Raw genomic sequence first — 20,620 nt, 5'->3', positions numbered from 1 at the left:
GCAGAATGGAGGCGCCTTGTTCTGTTGCCGGGTAAAGAATAATTAAAACTCTCTTTAAGCAGGAAAGACAAACATGTCTTCCATTTTAAATTCAGAGTGACACAAATACGACTTTCCATCCGACAGTATCGATGAACGGATCCCGGAGCAGAGGTCACCAGCAGCTCAGGTAAGATCCGGTGTCTGTTTTCTTTTGGGTGTCGGTACCTTTTTGTGGGCGTTGATGATGAGCTGAGCCCACTTCTCGGCGGTCTTCGTGGAGCTGATCTCTCTGTCGGGGATGTAGGAGGGTATGAGGCTGAGCAGGCGGTCTTGGAGGATATCGGAGCCGTAGTCCACGTAGTACTGCTGAGAGGCCAGCTCGGCCAGTTCGTCCTCCTTTTGGGGACGGACGCAGAGCAGAGGGAGGATCAGGAGAAATCAAATATCTGATATACGAAGTCCTTCTGCAGCTGCAGGACGGAGGAGACTATATGTGTAAATATATATTTTTTAAACAAGTGTTTGTATGTTTTAATTGATGTTCAGACATGTATGAAATGCTTTTCTTTTGCACTGATTGGACGAATACGAATGTGTCACAGAAACAGCACACAGCTCTATGTGTTGCATAGATCACGTCGTGCATATCGATCTCAGCTGCTCGACCTTTTCACAGCGATACTCTCCAAACTTCACCCCTCGGACAATCTGCTGGTAGACGAGGTTCGTGGCCACGTAGTCGTCAGCGGGGTTGTGCCAGGGGTTGAAGATCTCCTTCCTGAAGAACAGCCTCCAGGGGGCGTTCCTCTCCTGGGCGCCCTGCTCTTTGGCGTACTGCTCACACTGGGAGACGGCGTCCATGACGTGGTCGCTGCCGCTGCCCAGAGATGACACCTGGACAGAAGTGTGAAAAAGGATTATTCGAACTTCCAAACACACGCTGGTTCTGAAGACAGCGCAGGACGCTGGCTTCACCTTGTCGAACAGGGCGATGTACAGGGAGAAGCCGAAGCGATCCCTCAGGTTGATCTTGTCTGCGAGAGCGTTGCAGAGCTCGCTGGCCGTCGTAGCCGAGTCTGCCAGGAGGGTCTTGGTGGTGCCGTCCATAAACGTGACTGGCAGCATGATGGGCTTCTTTGACTTCGTGGCCTGAAGGGACAGAAAAGTCAAACCGGGGTGCGCGGTTTGTTGAAGTTACGTTCACTCATTCAAATCATATTAAAACCTTCGTTTTTTTTAAATACCACATATAAGAAGAAAATGACATCTAGTACCTGTAGTTCTAACCAAGATGGCGGCTGGGTCCTGGTGCGGTTGACGAATGTCCTCCTCAACCTTTCCTCGCAATATGGAGCGTAACCAGGCGGGCCGTTTATCAAAAATGTCCTTAAGTACTGACAACAGAGGAAAAGCAGAGCGCAAACAGAGGTCATTAAATCAGCTGAAAGATGAAACTTTGTGCTCGAGATGAGAAGATACAAATACTGAATATCATTATAAATCGTCACATCAGCTTGATCAGGCTCATCCACGTGACTTTTCTCACCTTGACAAACTTCTCGGAGGGAGCGAAGCAGCCGACGCACAGAGACAGGAGGATCCAGCCGCGGGCGTGGCTGCTCTTGGATGGATTCTGAGTGAGCTGTTTGCAGATCTGACAGTAGATCTCATCCCTGACACAGAAACAGCTGGATTAGACAATTTCATCATCTCACAGCCTCTACTTTCGCTTTGAACTTTTTCCCTCTTAAAGGTCACATGTTACGCAAAACACACGCCACCATGTTCCTCTAACATGTCTGTCTACAAACCCCCCAATGATGAGAAAAGTCCATCCTCTCCGTCTTCTGCCTGCTCCACTTTTCAGTAAATGTGTGCTCAAAAAGGCCGTTTTGGAGATTTTCCCTTCATGACATCACAAAGGGCAGTAGCCCCTCCCCCAGGTGGGTGACACTCCCACAGCTAGGTGTTTGTTCTGCCCTCTGAGTCTGCCTTCTCACCGTAAACAATAGGACATGGAGCCAGAAAGCACCGAGTACACCCGAGCCCTTCCAGAGAGGGGGCGTGGTCAGACACAGCTCATTTACATATTTAAAGCTACAGACACAGAAACAGCCTGTTCTGAGCAGGGCTGAAATAGAGGGGTTTATAGACATGATCAGATACAGGATCAGAGTGGATTTACAACAACACACGTCACACACATGTTGAAGAAGAGCTCTGACACTGATTTAAAACTGGTTGAAAATGAAACTATGTGACCTTTAAGAAAAAAATCTCCTAAATCTGTGAAACATTTCTCGTTCCAGTCACACTGAAACGCATCATCCTGGATTAAATCTGAAGCGGGAACGACAGCGTTTGAACGTAGGTCACCTGAGAGCGGGCCGTAAGATGCCGTTGCCGATGATGAAGTGAAGTTTCTCCAGGTTGGAGGTGGGCCTGTCCTCCAGCATGCTGTTCCCCTGGACCCCATAGTCCCCCTCTGTGAGCCGCCGGGTCACCTGACACAGGAAACCAAGACCAGAGAAACTCTGAACGTCTAACACCTGAACATTAACCAGCATGTTTGACTGGATCTTCTTGGTTCTTCTTAATGATGAATGTAGTATAAACAGCTAATTCTGTCAAATGAATCATACCTCCTCTGTGATCTTCGTTTTCCTCTTCAGAGTGAGAGACACGAGTTTATGGCGGATACTGTTCCTCTTCTGGCCGTCTATGGAGCTGTTCTGTGGACACACGCAGAAAAGTGCGATTAAATCCAATCACACTGCAGACGTGACGATGAGAAAAGCTAACAAACACTTCGTCTCACCTCTCCCTCCACCTGCAGCTCCTGGAGCTCCCTCTTGTACGTCCTCTTGCCGAGGGTTTCGTAGATTTTGGTCATGACCGGAATCTTTTCACTGCCGTCATTGATGACCATCTGACATTTTGGCTCCGGGAGGTCACCCATGAATCTCAACACGGTGATCCACACCGCTAACGCAGCCTGGAGGAGAGATTCAGTCACATCACGTATTCTTAGCATAAACACTCAAAAGTGCGTTTTTTCTGTGTGTTTGAAGATGAATACAAGTCTGAACATTTGTTTCTCAGCGTTTGAAGCTGCAACCACCGAGGCACAACAACAAACATAAAACAGCAAAAACTGCAGTTCCTCTGATGGCCACTAGAGGCTAACTCCACAAATGAGTCGATCCTCCCTGGAGCCTTTTTTTAAAAAACCCACATTTTTAAAATAAGTGAAAAACCAACATTCTTGTTTTTTTCTGAATTGGTAAATTATTTCTTTTTGGTAACTTTTGAGGATGACCGGGAGGAGATGAAGAACGCGTCAGGCTCTCACCAGCTGGTCTCCTTCGTCCTCGTGGAACAGCAGCGGTTGTTTCAGCGGCCGTCGGATGTAAGTGTGAGTGGACACGCCCTGGAAGTACGTGGCGGCAAACTTAGAGAACTTGTACTCGGACAGATCTTCGTCCTCTTCGTCAGGAAGCGGCAGAGCCTCATTCAGCTCCTCTTCTTCAGTTCCCTCAACGTGAGGAGTATTCTCCAGGTCCTGAGAGGCGGGAGCACACGCATCAATACAACGAAGCACGCGCTGCGGCGTCAAATCAACATACTGTATATAGCAGCTAATGGCTCACAGTGTATGTTCAACAATATTCCTAAAATAATCACAAACATATTCTCCGCTATGCTCTGAGATATTCAGACAGTATTAAACAAACAGTTATGTTTACCTGATGATGAACCTCACAGAGACGCTCAGGGATTATCAACGTCTGATATTTATATATTTATTTATAACTTGACTTTAAAAAAAATATAAACTTTAATAATTAAAAAATAATAACAATACAAGATAGTGGAATAGATGGATGTAATAAACTTATCTTATAATAAGTTTTTACTTCTTCCCCCTCCTTAGTGGAAATGTAACTTATAATAGCTTATTGTCCAATATTTTGTTATTTTTTATAATTTTTAATTTTTGTTTCTGAATTATTATTTCCACTGTTTGTAATTATTTTTTATTTTCTGTTTTTTTTTGTATGTTCACCGTTGTCTTATGTTGCATGTTCAGAATAAATAAACAAATTAAATTACATTTTAAATGTTCATTTTTGTCGCTAACTCGAAGCCATAAATGTCAAACTGAAGGTGGCGCTAGAGGAAGAGTCAGAGGTTTATAAAGTCAACGGGATTAACTGGACCAATTGATTAATGTACATCTCATCTGAAAGGCTAAAAATGTCCTCCAGATTAAATCAGTGCAAACACACAGCCAGCATATCTATTGGACTACAAATCCCACAAACACAAACCTCAAAACCAGATGGTGCTTGTCCGTCCTGATTGGGCAAAGGCCCCGAGTTCCCGAGGAACCCGAACATGCGGTCGACCATGTCGGAGTGATCCACGGGCTGCTCCTTCTCCCTCTCCATCTGCTCCAGGAGCTCCTTCTTCCTCCTCGCCTCCTCCCTCTCCTCCCTCTCTCGCTCCTCCTGCTGCTGGGCCAGTTGGACGAGCCTCTCCTGGTGTTTCCTCTCGGCCTCTGCCTTGGCCCGCCGAGCCGTCATCAGGTTTCGCAGCTGCTCCTCCTCGGCCAGGCGCTGGCGCTCGGCTTCCTGCCGATGCCTCAGCTGCGAGAGCAGGTGAGACAGGAAAGAGAGGGAGAACAGACGCTGGTTAGCGTTTGACAACTTGTGCCATTAAAGCTGAGATTTGAGTGCAAACACTATATTATCTGTATGAACAGATAATTCACTTTTTGTCGATGCAGATCTACAAAAAATATGACCAGACAACAAAAAGCAAAAAATATGAACTACAGCATACAGTTCTTTGTCTCTATTCTGTCATTAAAGGGCTTTCAAGTCTAAATGTCTACACGCTGACATGACAAGGAAGCGATAAGAAGTGAAGGTTAACGTCTGAAGGGCAGCACAGAGAAATGACAACATGTAAGAGAAGCCGCCTCTGCTTCGAACTCGAGCTGCTTCCCAAGAGCTCACCGACTTAACTTCTTCTTTGTGGAGCCAGACTGGATCTGTAGACCTGCTGAGCAGTTCTACGTGATACTCTCTCAGATCAAATCGTTTTTAATGTCTCAACAAACTGAGATGAAAACAGCAAAAACATTTTTACACAAAACAAATCCTTTATTCGGCCTTTTTCTTTCAGAGCGGGGAAAGAGAAAGAAAGGGTTAACGGAGGGCAATGATACAGACACAGCTCATACAGACATGCAAACAGGTGAGGAAATGTAAAACACTCTTTGTACGACTGAATGCACACAAGAGCACGAAGCCGTCCGTTTGTACGCTTCAACACGAGGAAACTGCAGGTGGAGCTCGAGGAGGCGGGAGCATGAAGGCAGGACGAGGCTTAACTGTGTTTCACCGTGTTAAATGATGACTAAAACAACCCGTCATGAAGAACTTTTGGCAAAATGACTAAGAAGCAGCTTAGTTACAGTTAGCTTAGCATAACATAGAGACAGGAAACAGAGGGAGGTATATTCTTAAACCACTGTGATGCATTCGGATGAAGCTTAAGCTAGCAGAAAACACGTGTGCTCGTTCTGTGAAGGAAGGAGGGACGTGTTGCAAACACAGGCGGCGTGTGAAACTTGTTTCTTCAGATATTTTTGGACAGAGACGGGCTAACTGTGTGAGACCAGGTGCTGGACGCAGCTAAATGTGTGTCCTGGATGTACCTACTGCTACTGTACGTTTGATTGTATGACCAGCTGCTGCTATGACACCATAGGATGGTAGCGTTCAGACATGAGAGACGTGTCAACTAATCCAGTGTAAATGCATTCGGATGGTTCAGAAGTTGAGTTTGGCGTTGCGTAGGAAGATTAATACGTGACAAAAACAGTAAGGCTTGATCGTTGCTTTCAGCCTAATTAATAAGAAACCAGTATTTGTCAGCACCAGTAGCCCTCTCCCAGTGTCAGGTACGTCACATGACACAGGTAGCAGTAGTAAACGTCAGACTTTACCTCTGCCCGCAGCCTCAGGCAGAGGCGTCTGGCTATCATGCCCCTGGTGTAGGCCTGAAGGGTCAACACGGCACGGTGACGGCGCCAGAACGCCTGGCGGACGAGGAAGCCGCGACAACGCGCCTGAAGGAAGGTGACGTTGAGGCGGGTCAGCCGGTAACTTCTGTAGAACCTCCTCGCCCTGTAGACCGCCTGGAGCCGCAGGAAGCCACACTTCATCTGAGGAGCAGAAACACAAATACAGAGGTTGTTTGAGTCTCTGAATTTAGTGACAACATGGGCAGCCATTTTTTAACCCTCTGCTTCTAAACATCCTCCTTTTCACACATTGCTTATAGTCACTGAGACTTTAAAGAGAGTACAGGGCTGGATAGTTAGCATGATAGTTAGCAGGATAGTTAGCATGATCTATCCTGGATCCTTCTTTCTCTCTTTGGCGGCACGTTATTTCCACTTCTCGATTCGTTCGCTTAAATGTGGAATTTTTTCGGTCTCTGTGGATTTTGCTGCCCCCCTGTGGACACAATGGCATCTCTGCTGATTTTGTTTTCCCACGTGTGTAATAGTGTCGTTGACAAAACGTAGATCCTTCTTTCCATTATCTGCTGTAGAAAAATGCCTCTTTGCCTTCTGTCAAGTAAAATGTGTTTTTGTTGCTTTAAGAGGGAAGAGTGAGTATTTAGATGTAAAATAAAATGGTCATTATTGCCTTTAATTAGGAGGGACCATGTTTTTTTGCTCCCCTCGGTGACCCAGTCACATGGGGGCGGCCTCGATAATGAACTTTAAAACGCAGGTGAGACTTCTCAAAGTGAGAATATTCTAACCAATGCGAAGCTACAAAACGTAAAAATGCTTTGAAGGTGTGAAAGACTCACAATTTTGTAATTCCTCCTGCAGCGATAACCCCTCCAGACCTTCTGGAGGAAAGTCACAGCACTCCTCAGTTTGAGAAAGTGGGTTCTACAAAATGAACAGAAACAAACATATTTAAAACCAGCATTAAAAAAAAAAGATGTGTCCTGCATCCCTCCATTACTGCAGAGAAGAAGAAGAAACATGGACAACAGCTGCATGCACACAAAGAGGATCTGGTTTACCTCTCTCTGAGTCCACGCACGGCCTTTTGGATGAGGATGACCTTGTCCGTGATGGCGGTGTCCCTCTCGACCTCCAGCTGCATGTCGTGGTGGTCCTGATCACAAAGTGGCAGAAACAAAACAGTCAGAAGCTCTCGAGTCCTGTTAAAAAAAACTAGCTCTAAGTGATTCATGTATTCACTCCTAATATAGAGAGCCGGTGTTGTTCAGGAGCCAATTAAATGAATCACTCATTGTTGTACTGGCATGTTGCTTCTACTTTAATGTTTTTGCATTTGGTGAGTTGACAGCGTGTGCGTGTTGTTGCTAATTAGCATATGTAACCGCCCACCAATGCCCATAAAAGGGCATGAACGCAGTGCCCTGCAGACATACATGATTGTATAGATACTCAACAGAAGATCCTCAAACCCTCAACGGAGAATAATCCTGATTAGCTGAAAGAATCGGTCACTTTGCCCGAGCTGGTCGGCACTCAAATGTGCATGAGGGCGCTCTTGAGTGTTTGTTAATCCTCAGAAAACATTTGATGTTCAGAGCGGTCGGTGAATGAGGCCCTTTGTTTTTCTCTTTGTTTCTTGATGACAAAAACAAACAAACCTTCAGGAAAATCTTGGTCTTTCCGATCTGCCAGTCGTCATGCTTCCCCAGCCGGGCCTGGACGATCATCTGACAGGTCCCTCGCAGGTCCTCCTGCAGAGAGGAAGAAAGCCCAACTCAGCCGACTCATACAAATGCTTTCATCCAAACAAGTCAACCTGCTTATATTCAGTCTGATAAAAGGAGAGAAAAAGTCTGTGTATCAGCCTCCTTTAAAGAGAGAGGATGGTTTTTGACCTGTTTGTGAGCGGGTTTGACGCCCGGCATGAGGACTCGGTAACGGTCCACAAACTCCATGAAGGTGTATCTGATGGGGTAACCGGCCCGCCTGATCCTGATGGTCTCCATCATGCCGGAGTAACGCAGCTGACGGATACACAGCTCCCTGTCAAATAACTGAAATACAAACACACAGAGAAACAGGCCGGATGAACAAGAGCAGAACAGACGCTTCTCTCACGTAGTTACTTAAAAAACAAAAAAGTCAAGACACATTTTTACAAGTCAGACTTTTGTCTTCTTAAAAACATAGTCAGGAATGTGTGGAAATAAACTTTATTCGATGTAGAAGATGAATGTTGTTGTCATGTCTGTAAGGTTGATCATGCAGCAGGCTAACTTAGCTTAGCACACAAAATAAACAGCTAAAAAAGCTCTTTAAAAAAAAAAAGGTACACAAATAAGCAGTACAGATTCAAGGCGTTTAAAAAAACAACAACAAAGCACTTGTGTTGGATTAGTCTACTTTCTTGGCTTCACATCCTGGAGTCTCTGTTCTCACAGCCACCAAAATATTTCCAGGAAGTAAATGCCTCCTGCCAAAAACTAGTCTGGCGGATAATCTCCATAAATATAGCAACTTGCCGTTTGGACACTTTGTTTCTTTGCACAGTTAACGAGAGATTCGACCAGCAGTTCATTTACGTTTGAAATGTTCAGAGATGTTTGTAAGATGGTCATGACTTACAGGTTTATTTTTAGGCTTTTGATGCATTTATTTTAAAGAGAGAGAGAGAGAGAGAGAGAGAGAGAGAGAGAGAGAGAGAGAGAGAGAGAGAGAGAGAGAGAGAGAGAGAGAGAGGAAACCTCACCATGGGCTTTTTCAGCTCGTTGGGTTTGATGCAGCGAACGAAGAAAGGCTGACACACGCTGAGCGTCCTCATCAGCATCTCCAGAGATCGTTTGAACTGACTGCTCAGAGTGGGCGAGCGTTTCCTCGTCTCGACCCCCTGCAAACACACACACACACACACACACACACACACACACAGAAAAAGAAAACACATAAAACATCATCTTCATCAAATCATCAATTTGAGCCCTGTCTCCAACGTTCAGTCTTCAGAGATAACCTCACAAAACTACTTTAAACAGGTATTTGAGTGAAGGTGTTCATCCTGTCCATGTTTGATGAAAAAAAAAAAAGTCAAGATTACAAAACTTAGTTTAAAGTTTGGGAGATGTTAAAAGTGACAGGAGTGGAAAGAAAAGCAGACCAACAGCTTTGCAACTAGGGTGGTTCAAGCACACATCATCACTGGAGCAGAAAAGACACAGACACGAGGACACACAGACAACATGACAGGACGTCACTTAGAAATGTGTTTCAGACGTCATGTTTAACGTACCGTGAAACTTCAATTAAACGCCCAGTCTCTTTTACTAGCCTGCTGTTTACACACATTTAAAACAATTAGACCCTGTCCATCTAGTTTTTCACAAGTCCGATAAAGTCCATCCTCTCTGTCTTGTGCTCAAACAGGCCGTTTTGGAGATTTTCCCTTCATGACATCACAAAGGGCAGTAGCCCCTCCCCCAGGTGGGTGACACTCCCACAGCTAGGTGTTTGTTCTGCCCTCTGAGTCTGCCTTCTCACCGTAAACAATAGAACATGGAGCCAGATGATGGCATCGAGAATGGCGGGGAATCACGGGAGTGATTTTCTCTGCTACTCTCTCGGCTCGTCTTTCTCAACTATGAGGTCATGAGATGTGTTTAAAAATAATCAAAGGCCTGTCTGTTATTGACGCCTGTGCTAAATAAAGGCAGGCTCGTTTCAAAGACTGAATTAAATAAAAGCCCGGACTATGAATTGAAGTTTTACGGTATCAATAAACAGACTCTCTCTGCTGACTCTGCACACCTGTAGGGTAAAAAGAAGAGCTTCAGAAAAGGCCACTTGGAGGGTCGTGTTTTTTTTAATTTGTTTTTAGAGCGAACACACACACAGGGTTTGAGTCACCTCATGTAGCTAAAGACTGTTGATTACCTTGGGGGTGGGGGTGCTGGGCTGCTGATAGCCACACAGAAACTGATGCGATTGTAAAAGGCCGAGGAAACAGAAGAGAGAGAAAGCGAAGTGAGAGGAGGAGCGTGCAGTTAGTAAAAGCCAACAACTGTGAGGAGAAAAGCTAGAGGGAGCGACAAGAAACAAACTTTTTAATGGTTACAGCAACATTACAAATGGACGTGCAAGCAGAAATCTAGTGGTTATGTTGTTTGTTTGTTTTGGGGGGGGGTCTCACCATGGCAACGTCAGCCTGGAAGATCTGCTTGATGAACTTGTTCTTGGACGAGTGGACGAGCTGGATGATGTCCGTGTGGAGGCTGTCTCGGTTTTTCTCCAAGAATCCTGAGAGAGTTTCAGAAACAGAAAAAAAAACAAAACTTTATTTTTTAAGTTCTGGTTCAGTTCAGTTTTAACAGCAGCTTCCTTATAAAGCACAATTAGCTGACGTGTAACGTCACGTTTGAACCTAAATAAAAAACACAACATTATAGTTCATATCACTGAGTTTAAATAATTTGCACAAAGAGCTGGTTAAATATGCATCCACTATCTAGGCTGCTTTTTCCTGTTCGGGGTCACAAGGCGGCAGAATTGCCCAACGACAGATGACCTTTGCAGTCATTGGGCGGGAGGCGGGGTACACCCAAGCAGCAGCCTCCATTTTGATTTTAAAAACGTTACGTGTTATCCAAAGTTAGGCCGACATGATTGACAGGTGGGCGCAGTGTAACGGTTCGTCTACAGGTTTAAAACCCGCCTCAGCTCCAGCTCTCAGCCTGTCGATAGGCTGAATGAGAGTCAGGCTGAGACAGCATTTCCAACATGGCGGCTGCTGCTGATGAGCCTCCAGCGCCCCCTGACATATAGAGACAGACAACATTCATGCCTATTGGAAGTTATAGTACCTATCGAGCATGGCTTTAATGTTTTTTTATGCCAACTGATGTACGTCAGAGAACTGTGGGAGGATGTTGGAGTACCACGCATGCACAGGGAGAAAACAGCCCTTCAGATGCCAGATGTTTACGACCACTGCTCTCTTAATATCTCCCTTTAAATTCTCCACGAGATATTATGATGCCATTGGAGGCTTTTAGGTCAACTGCATTTTGGATGCTCGTCACATCTCATCTGACCTTCAGTTTCCCAGAATCCTCTCTTGAAAGTGTCAAATTGAAGCATCGCAAACAAGAGAGGAGCTGAGGTGGAAACTCTGCATCACAGGATTTAAACAACAACGACGACATGAAGCAAAACGAACAAGACCGATAAAAAAAACAACCCACCTCTGGTCTCGTAATGAACCACACCAGCAAAGTGTTGGATACCAAACTGGGTTTCGTAGCTGTTCTTCGGGGGGATGTAGTTGCAGTTCAGCTTGTGCTGTGAGTTGAGCTTGTACAGCATCGTAGCGTCGGTCCCCTGATAAAAAACAAAGAAAGTAAAACAATCTGTTCATTTCCTGTCATGAATAAAAATATGTAAAAGTAGCAAAGTAACGGCCCAAAGTGGCCATGCAAACCAATATAGCGTAATAATACATTTGTAGGCTTCCTCCCTTGTATTTCGTACCTTCGGGAACTTGCTCTCCTCGTCGATGAGCGAGATGATGTTCATGGGTTTGTTGGCGATCATGTCCAGAGCGTCCTGGTTGTCGGTGAACTCGATGTGCTGCCAGCTGATGTCCTCCAGGTTGTACTCCTCCTGCTCCAGTTTGAAGACGTGGCGAACGAAGAACTGCTGCAGGTTCTCGTTGGCGAAGTTGATGCACAGCTGCTCGAAACTGAAGTGAGCGGAGAGAGCAGAGAGTTGGAGGCTCGAGATAGATTTACAGATGATTGATAAACAAATGTTTATCAATCGAGTTTAATCACCTGTTCATGATGAAGTTCTCAAAACCGAAGATGTCGAGCAAGCCGATGGACCTGCGCACGATGCTGCTCTCACAGGACGGCGGTCTGTAAATGGCAGCATTGATCTTATCCACGATCCAGACGAACAGCCGTCCGTAGATGCCCTGAAAAAAAAACACACAGTCAGTTAATGCTCGAGTATCCCTCAACAAATACCAGGCGGACGCCATGACTTTAGCTCGATCGATATTACTGATTATTAGAAACAATTATGTGTAGCTGAAGAGTTCATTCAAAAAGGGGATTCTGATGAACTTTTACCTTGACGAAAGCATCCCTGACGTCCAGCCCTTGTTCCACACTGAGAGGCGTAGTGACACTTTCCCCACGTGTGATCAGGGTTCTCGTGGTCAAACACACCATCACGTCTTTTGGCTCCACCTGCAGGGAACAAAAGAAGACGCCGTCAGAGCATCTGAACCCGTCATCAGTGCGTGTTGCATAGAAGAGATGATGCTGTTTTTAATCCGGCCGTCATCAACAGGGCTAACGTGTACAAACGCACCTCCATGAGTGAGGCGGCGGTGACCAGGTCGGGGGATCTCACAACCACACAGGCGTCCAGGTTTTCAAATGTACGAGCTGAGGGAAGCAAACAGGATCATCATTTGTCCTCGTATATTAAAATCAGTAACAAGTGTTACATCTATAGTTCATAAAAACAACATTAGCTTTAGAGGAAGCTCTCATGAAATCGGCCTCTAAGCGCGCTCTCTAAAGGTGAAGTTAAGTCCGAACACAGAGAGCGCTGTCGGGTCATCGTACCCTCGAAGCGCAGGTTTCCCATGTGCAGGATGGCAGCCAGCAGCTTGGAGATCTCCCAGTTTTCTGTCTCAGTGAACATGAGGACCTTCATGGCCGAGGTGATGCTGGAGTAATCACTCAGGTCGTCACGCCCGTCACACTCTGTGCAGCGACCCTGGAGACAAAGAGCGACACAACGTCGGAGAGGCTCCCAGCAGCACGTCGGGTTTATTGTTTCAGGTCATTTTGAACAAATATGATGTCAAAGATGAACTTTTGTCCAACATGTTCATTATAAAAACTTACAACCAATGTATTTATGTATCATTTTCAGACCATATAGGTCGAGAAAATAACGTAAAAAAAAAAAAATTAAAATACAAAAAAATAACCTTGCACTTAATTTTCTAAAAAAAAAAAAAAACAGACTAATGAGGCTAATTAAAAATAATATCAGTTTCAGAAGAGGCGTTTCTGCTGCTATTTTTAAGTTGTTTTCCTCAAGCTCCATACTGCCCCTAGTGGACAACGGAGGAAAAACAACAGCTTCTTCTCTTACAAGTCACAAGACGCAGACATGAGTCCAAAGCAAAAAGGAGCTCAGCGTCAGTTCAAACAGGATGACTGTTTATAGTCTCACACATTTTCATTTAATTTTCTTTATTCAACTTAGCCCCTCCCTCTCTAACTCTCCTTCCTCCTTCCACTTCCTGCTCTGTGATCAGCTGATTTGGGCTGTTTATTCATTAAGTAATAATCCAACCCGATTATGCCACAAACTCTCTCCACCAATCATCCTGCTGCGGTCACATTTTAAACCTCCTCTCTCTCTCTCTCTCTTCTCTCATCCTGCCGTCGGCCCTGCTAACCCTCGTTAGCGTCATTGAACATTTATCTTTTGCTAAACTCTTAATTAAATAATTGTGAAGTCTCTCCTGATTGAACGAGGCTTAAACTATGAAGTTAAGACGGCAACGTTTTGAAAAGCTCTTGATAGAAATACAATTTTAGTTTGTTAAAAAAAGTCTCTGAATCAGACTCATGATAAAAAAAAAACGTCTGTTAGGATTTTTTTTTGACTGGTTATAAAACGTTTCCAATCCCAAACGGATGTCTGTATACGAGCAGCAGAAGCAAACGGGACACCTGAGGAGAACATTTCCTTTTTCTATCATGTTACACTTTAAGCACATTACCGCTAGCACTAAATGCAGCTCAGCGCGAGACTTTCACACGTTCATTCATCGCTCTTCGCTCCCTCTCTCTCCTACGCGGCGGCGTGATCAGCTGACTGTGGGCGTTTACCATGGTGAGGTAGGAGTAGTCTGTGGCGAGACCCAGGCCCAGCTTGGACTTCATTTCTGGAGCCATCCCCTTTAGCATGCAGTAAAACACGTGGTAGTTCCTCTCATCCGGAGCCTGGAGGACAGCCAGAGGAGTGAAGTCAAACAAATGCTACATGTAAGCTTTGACATGATTTAATCTGGTTTAGTATTTTCTCTTTTTCAGACTTCAGATTTTGTTTCTGTTAATTATTTTTACTTGAACAAGTTTTGATAATTTCAGTGATTTTTAATTTTTTTTTTTTTTAAAGTTTCTTTCCTTTCCTCTGTCATGATGCTTTTTGAGGTCTTAAAGCACTCTGAGATGCCTCGTAGTTGAAATGTGTCTCTGAGTCTGTCCAATGGGGGCAGGTGCTCCACTTCTTTTATTTGTTTAACTGAACGTGTTAAACGTGTGTTTCTTCTTGGATGAGCTGTGTGCACTGCAAAAACTCAAATCTTAACAACGCCTTAATGTGGCTCATAATAAGTGTAACTGTCTTTGCAGTGCGAGCGATGATCTCGGCGTCTCACCTGTCGACACACACGGGACTTTTCCAGCAGGTACTGCTCGATTTTGGCTCCTTCGATGGCCCCTCGCCTGTTGAAGTGGATATCTATATACTTCCCAAAGCGACTGGAGTTGTCGTTGCGGATCGTCTTGGCGTTTCCAAAGGCTGAAAGCACCGACAGGACACAGAGGTGAAGGACAGAAGGGCAGAAGAGCAGACTTTTTTTGTGTGTTGACGTTCTGTGCAGGATTAAAACACTGCGGCGGTCTGACCTTCCAGGATGGGCGTGGCCTCCAGGACCTGCTGCTCTATCCAGGAGTGCTGACCGCTGATGGCTGCCAGAAACTGCAGGATCAGCTTTGTGCTCTCCGTCTTCCCTGCTCCAGACTCTCCGCTGTCACACACACACAGAGCAGATTGTTGAGTCTTCTACACGTCGATTTTACACTTTTACACCTAACAAGCGAGTTCCAGGGCTGGTTAGGCACGAGATGAAGTATTTACTTTTAGTTTGAGAATCATTGAGCAGATCCTACATAACTCTTCTGTTCTGTTCGTGTGTTTTTTAAGATCGAGCTGTTAATAGATGTGCACATTGGATGTCAACACTTACCTGATGATGCAGCACTGGTCTTTGTTGTTCCGCTGCATGTTGAAGTAACAGTTGTCTGCGATGGCGAATATGTGCGGCGGCATCTCGCCTATCTTTTTGTTGGTGTAGAGGCGGATGTGGTCTGCAGTGTAGATGGGCAGCAGCTGGTAGGGATTGACAGCGACCAGGATTGAGCCTGTGTACGTCTGCAGGGAACAAGGCAACAAGAGAGTTTCAATCACTAATTCATTAGTAAGACATCGGGGTCCATTGGAGGTGATATATCGATTCTCTGATCAGTTTCGCCAGCTCAGTAACTTGACTTGTTGTTTTCTTTTATCGTCACATATTCTATGAAATACCCTGTCTACAAATGATGAGTCCATTCTCTCCGTCTTCTGCCTGCTCCACTTTTCAGAAAATGTGTGCTCAAACAGGCCGTCTGGAGATTTTCCCGTCATGACATCACAAAGGGCAGTAGCCCCTCCCCCAGGTGGGTGACACTCCCACAGTTAGGTGTTTGTTCTGCCCTCTGAGTCTGCCTTCTCACCGTAAACAATAGGACATGGAGCCAGAAAGCAGCGAGTACACCCGAGCCCTTCCAGAGAGGGGGCGTGGTCAGACACAACTCATTTACATATTTAAAGCTACAGGCACAGAAACAGCCTGTTCTGAGCAGGGCTGAAATAGAGGGGTTTATAGACATGATCAAATACAGGATCAGAGTGGATTTACAACAACACACTTCACACACATGTTGAAGAGGAGCTCTGACACTTATTTAAACTGGTTGAAAATAAGAAGACTAATTTATTATTTTAACTGATGCTGCAAAAATCTCAACTATTTGAAAGTCAAATAACTGTGGAGCATTTTCATGTGAAGTGATTCTTTTGGCTTTAAATATGCAAACCATAAGTCTCAATAACAAGTTAAGGTCCCCGCTGTCAGTAAGTGTAATGCTCCTCTGCAGGAATCAGTTTGTCTCCTCTACAGATCGAGGTGGGGAGGACGATATGACGATAAGGTTCATGTAAACAGATTAACCCGATTAAGAACTTAATGAAGCTTTAGCCTGCTGTCGGCTTCTTTCTTTTGTTCATGTAAACAAAGACAGAGATGAAAAAAGCTCTGCACCTGTTCTGGTTTCCTTCGTGTACTGTCGGGTTAACTACACGTCTCTATTCTTAAGACTCTGACTCCTGGAAGTGATTAGTTTAAAAGGTTGAATGGGTGATAAGAGCGTGTGCTACATATACAGAGGCTGTATTTCTTTAAAGCCGGCAAGCGGGCGGACTGGCTTCAAATCCAACCTGTGGCTCCTTTCCCTCATGTCATTCGCCCCTCTCACCCTCTGACTCCATCTTCGATCCTGTCTCTACAATAAAATCCATGAAAATCCCTTAAAATCAATCTATGAAAAAGGAAGATTTAATTAAGAGCTGTACTTACATAGATGACGTGTTCATTGTAGCGGATGAGCAGGTTGCGGAGGATGCCGGCTTCGTTCAGGTCGCCCAGACGGATCATGTCCTCCACCCCCTGGATGGAGGTGGGGTGCATGGGCTTGATGTTGGTGGCATACTGAGGGGAAATGGAGTGGTCCTGTGTGAGAGAGGGGAAGAAGAGTGGGTTATATATACAAGATTTTACACCAATAACCATCTATATTTATAAGGAATATCAAACGATTAATATCACCTTTAATTAATTAATTGAAATTGTTTTGATTAATCCTATTTTTGTTTCTAATTCTATATTTTGCACTTCAAAAACATTTTTGTTGTGCTTTTATTCTGAAAAAAGGATTAAAAAAAATAGAAGAGTAAATTAGTAAAAATCTAAAGAGGACGGTAAAAAATGTAAATGTTTGATATAATAAGGAGGATATTAATCTTAATCTCATCAGATGAGCTGTCTGAGAGTTTGTGTTTTTTAAAGTGAGACATTGAAGGGAGTCGCGGGGTCGGCGGCATCAAGGGCCTCGTGGTTGACTGCATCTCATTCCCAACTTTCTCTCTCCCTGATTTCTGACTCAACCCACTGCCCCAAAATAAATCTTTAGTTGCTGTGACCACAGGGAGACACTGTGGCGGCTCCTCTACGGTGAGCCTAAAGGGACAAAATAGAATGAGATTCATCTCACAGAGTTACGTTATCTAAGCTGTGAGGCAATGAAGAACTTTACGGTTCACTTTATCTTTACTGTCCAGGGTTAAAAACACGGATAGTTTCTTTCAATCCTGAAGTATTAAAATAAGCCGAGTTTGAACTATTTTTTCTGAGGCTTATAACTCGTCTCAAAGATCACCAAATATCTTTTTCAAACAGTCCAATCAAACCCAGACGGTAACATGTTCCCGGCCCAGGAGGAGAATCAGAGTACTCACCGTTCCTTCATCATCCAGAACCTGGATCTGTCCGGAGTCACAGAGTTTGACCACGGCTCCCACGGGGACGTCAAACTCTCGACCCGTTTTAAGGTCCAACCACACATAGTCCCCCTGAATTTAAAAACAAAGGGATATTTAGATCCTCAATAAAAGACGATGTTCCTGAGATTAAAGGTGAAATAGACTTCAGGTCCATGAATGAAGCACATCGATATGTTAGTAAGAATTGTGTAGTCAAAAAGCATTTCGAGTGAACTACAAACACCATGGATGCCGGTTACGTACGAAAAAAATAACTCGAGCTTTCTTTTCTCTGTTAGACGCCTTATGTTGTTAACCTTTGACCTCTTCTTTCTACCTACAAAATCACCCAAACTCCCACTGACAAAAAAACAAAGAAAGAAAGAGATGAGCGCACGAGTGAGTGTTTCTGTCTATCATGTCAAACTCTTTTGATTTCAGACGTGCGCTGAATAACTTTGGGAATATCAAAGTTGTGTTACACTCTTACTGCTCACCTACTTTCACCGCTGCCAACGCTCTGAATGGGAGGATTAAGTCTGAAAAAGGATTAAACTGGACCCCCCTGAGGCCAGTATTAGGCAGCATGATATAACCCCTGACCTCAGAGCTCGCTGTTGTTTAAGCATTTAACACTATATAAGCAGAAGTGTGTCTGGACTGTTTCAACTGGGGGGGGGGGGGGGGGGGGGTCGGACTTGTGCAGGGTTTGCATGAAGTCTGTGTGCACAAACACAAACACACACAAACACACGATTAGCATGTCCTGCATCGTAAGCAAGATGCATGGCAAAAGTCACATTTTTAAGTTCTCCACGCTGCAACGACCTCATGATGTTTTTGTTTTTTTAATTCAGCCGTTTGCATTCACACTAACAACTCCAAATGTTTAAGGCGAGCTGCATGTGTGTGAACATCAGATGAAGGAGTTTCACAGGAAGTGCGTTTCTGAACGTGCTGAGCCTCACAAACACGTTTTTCTGTGGTTTTAAAGGTAATGGCTTAAAATGTCTAATCCCTCTCCATAATGTAAGAACATAAGAACAGCCTATTTGTTCTTTTGTTTTTCTATAAAGTCAAGCCTTACATTAAACTGCTGCTGTATAATGAATGCATTCTGTTTATCTATCGACTTTCATCTAATCTCGTTCTGATGTTATAATTGCTTTCTGCTTATCTGGGAACTTAGAGGGTCTTTCATGAACCGTGTCATCTTACAGGGTCATCTTCAGACACGCTCTAAACCGTGAAGAACCTCGTCCTGTTTATCGTCTCAGACCTTTTTCCACCTGCTCTGTCTGAGAGACACGACGTGGCTGCAGCACGTCCAGACTTGTGCAGAGGTGCGAGGGGCTTTTCACTGCTGATCGCTTTGTGCTTTAAATGAAGGACCACGAACGCAAGGGGCTTTGTTTGCTCCTCGTGCACAGAGGATGTCCAACCTGTGGCTCCTTCTCGCCCCCCCCCCCCCCCCCCCCCCCCCTTCTCGCTAAACACTGCATGACATAAAACCATGCTGTTAGTCTGTTTTAAAGTCTGCAGCCGACGGGGATAATCTCTCGTATGACATCATGTTTATAATGATGATTAAAGTTTAGGTCCTTCTGACATGAGTCCTACCTGCTGCAGAATGACCATGGTTCAGCCTCGGGTCGATAGCAGGACATCAGAAGACACCATGTGTGGGCTCTGGACGGGAGACGAAGCACAGATATGGTTAAACTGAAAGAAGGAGAAGAAACGAGCAGAAAACGTCCAACAGCATCTTCAGTCTTTGAATGAGAAGTGTTAATCCGAGTGTTGTTGTCAAAGGTGTTAGAAGAGCTTGTTTCCTGTTCGCCTCTCGTGAGGGGAAAGTTGAAGGTAGAGACGTGATGGTCAGGATCCTCAGAGTTTTTACATGCAGTGAGTAAAAGTCCATTTGTTCTTTGAATCCCACTGAAACTGTAAATTTGTTGAGTATTCACGGGATTTATCACAGGTCAATAATCCAAACAATCAGAGCAAGAAATAATCCAAAATAAAAGTGCAGATGAGTTTTTATTCTGTGCGTCGGACTATTTTCCTCTTTAAAAACCGTGTTCGATAATATCAGATATTTCAGATGTGTCTCAGCAGGTCCAGTGAAGAAGAGGTAGGGGGGTGAGAGGGGGGTTAAAGGGTCTGCTGGGGGCTGTTAAAGGCTTATTGGGATTCCTTGGGCTAATCCCGTCTCTTAAGTACGAGCTATAGTTGTTGCAGTTGTGACTGCTGAATCATTTTCTCCCCCTCTGAGCCGTGTTTCCACTTCCTCGTTCGAAATGACGACCGGTGCGGTGCTAAACATGCCGACCTCTCTGTGTCACTTTGTGAAGGAAAGTCAATCAATTTCATTTTTATCTGAAGTTCTGCAAAATAAATGGAGAATAGTAAAGTTAAACAGGAATTTGATCGGTCTAACTGAATTTCTCAGGCGTGAAATAGAGTTGATTATCAACGAGAGGAAGGAGGATTGATTGTTCCTAATTTGAAGAAAAACTTTCATAGCCACAAAATCTCCTCATTTTAAAGGAGGAATGTGCAACGTCTTGATCCAGTAGATGTCGCCCTTGAGCCCCAGCGTGAAACCAAAACAAACTGCTGTTAGGCCACGCCTCCTCCATTCTAGTCTGCATAGCTGTGTTGGCATGCTAATGTTAGCACACTTTGGTTAACTTCATCACACTTCATGACATCCAAATAATCAGAGAGTATGTTCTTCTTCTTCTTCTATCTCGTCTTTAAATAAAACAGATTTTATACCCAAGGGGGAGGAGCCGGCCGTCCCGTCCATGTAAACACAGCTCTGACAACAACACAGCTTCTGGTAATGATGAATGTTAAATCATTACATTAAAGAACTAAAGAGCTACAAAGAAATCTAATTATCAGACTTTTATCTGTTGAATAAAGAACTGAATTATTGAGAAGGAACTCTTGGCTGATTTATTTTGAAAATCACAGATCTGTTGGACCATAAATAACTCGAGGGGCTAAACAAACATGAGTGATGAAGATAACGCAGGGCGCAGGGAGGGGGGCGGGGTGGGGGGTAAGTGTATTAATGATCCATTAGTGGTCCAATAAGTGGATTAACATCTCGTCGCATGTGCCCCG

At 44.5% G+C, this 20,620-nt stretch overlaps 1 protein-coding gene across 1 annotated transcript in view; it reads right to left on the bottom strand.

The window, feature by feature from the left end:
- Window positions 1–20,620, bottom strand: part of myo7ab (myosin VIIAb) — a 32,580-nt gene that overhangs the window by 7,389 nt on the left and 4,571 nt on the right. Inside the window, 30 exon segments of the mRNA XM_079356528.1 lie at window positions 208–378; window positions 649–876; window positions 958–1,131; window positions 1,257–1,376; window positions 1,529–1,655; window positions 2,359–2,486; window positions 2,625–2,714; window positions 2,801–2,977; window positions 3,335–3,544; window positions 4,314–4,631; window positions 5,999–6,217; window positions 6,877–6,961; window positions 7,099–7,193; window positions 7,699–7,791; window positions 7,936–8,094; window positions 8,790–8,927; window positions 10,224–10,330; window positions 11,275–11,410; window positions 11,561–11,771; window positions 11,863–12,005; window positions 12,163–12,282; window positions 12,407–12,483; window positions 12,667–12,820; window positions 13,951–14,064; window positions 14,502–14,644; window positions 14,752–14,873; window positions 15,093–15,277; window positions 16,524–16,676; window positions 17,462–17,575; window positions 19,106–19,174. Of these exon segments, the coding sequence (XP_079212654.1) occupies window positions 208–378; window positions 649–876; window positions 958–1,131; window positions 1,257–1,376; window positions 1,529–1,655; window positions 2,359–2,486; window positions 2,625–2,714; window positions 2,801–2,977; window positions 3,335–3,544; window positions 4,314–4,631; window positions 5,999–6,217; window positions 6,877–6,961; window positions 7,099–7,193; window positions 7,699–7,791; window positions 7,936–8,094; window positions 8,790–8,927; window positions 10,224–10,330; window positions 11,275–11,410; window positions 11,561–11,771; window positions 11,863–12,005; window positions 12,163–12,282; window positions 12,407–12,483; window positions 12,667–12,820; window positions 13,951–14,064; window positions 14,502–14,644; window positions 14,752–14,873; window positions 15,093–15,277; window positions 16,524–16,676; window positions 17,462–17,575; window positions 19,106–19,123 (4,329 nt within the window). The 5' untranslated portion in view covers window positions 19,124–19,174.

Source organism: Symphodus melops (assembly GCF_947650265.1).
Source record: "Symphodus melops genome assembly, chromosome: 11".
In the NCBI taxonomy this organism is placed as follows: Eukaryota; Metazoa; Chordata; class Actinopteri; order Labriformes; family Labridae; genus Symphodus; species Symphodus melops.
This window is presented reverse-complemented; position numbering and strand designations above follow the sequence as displayed.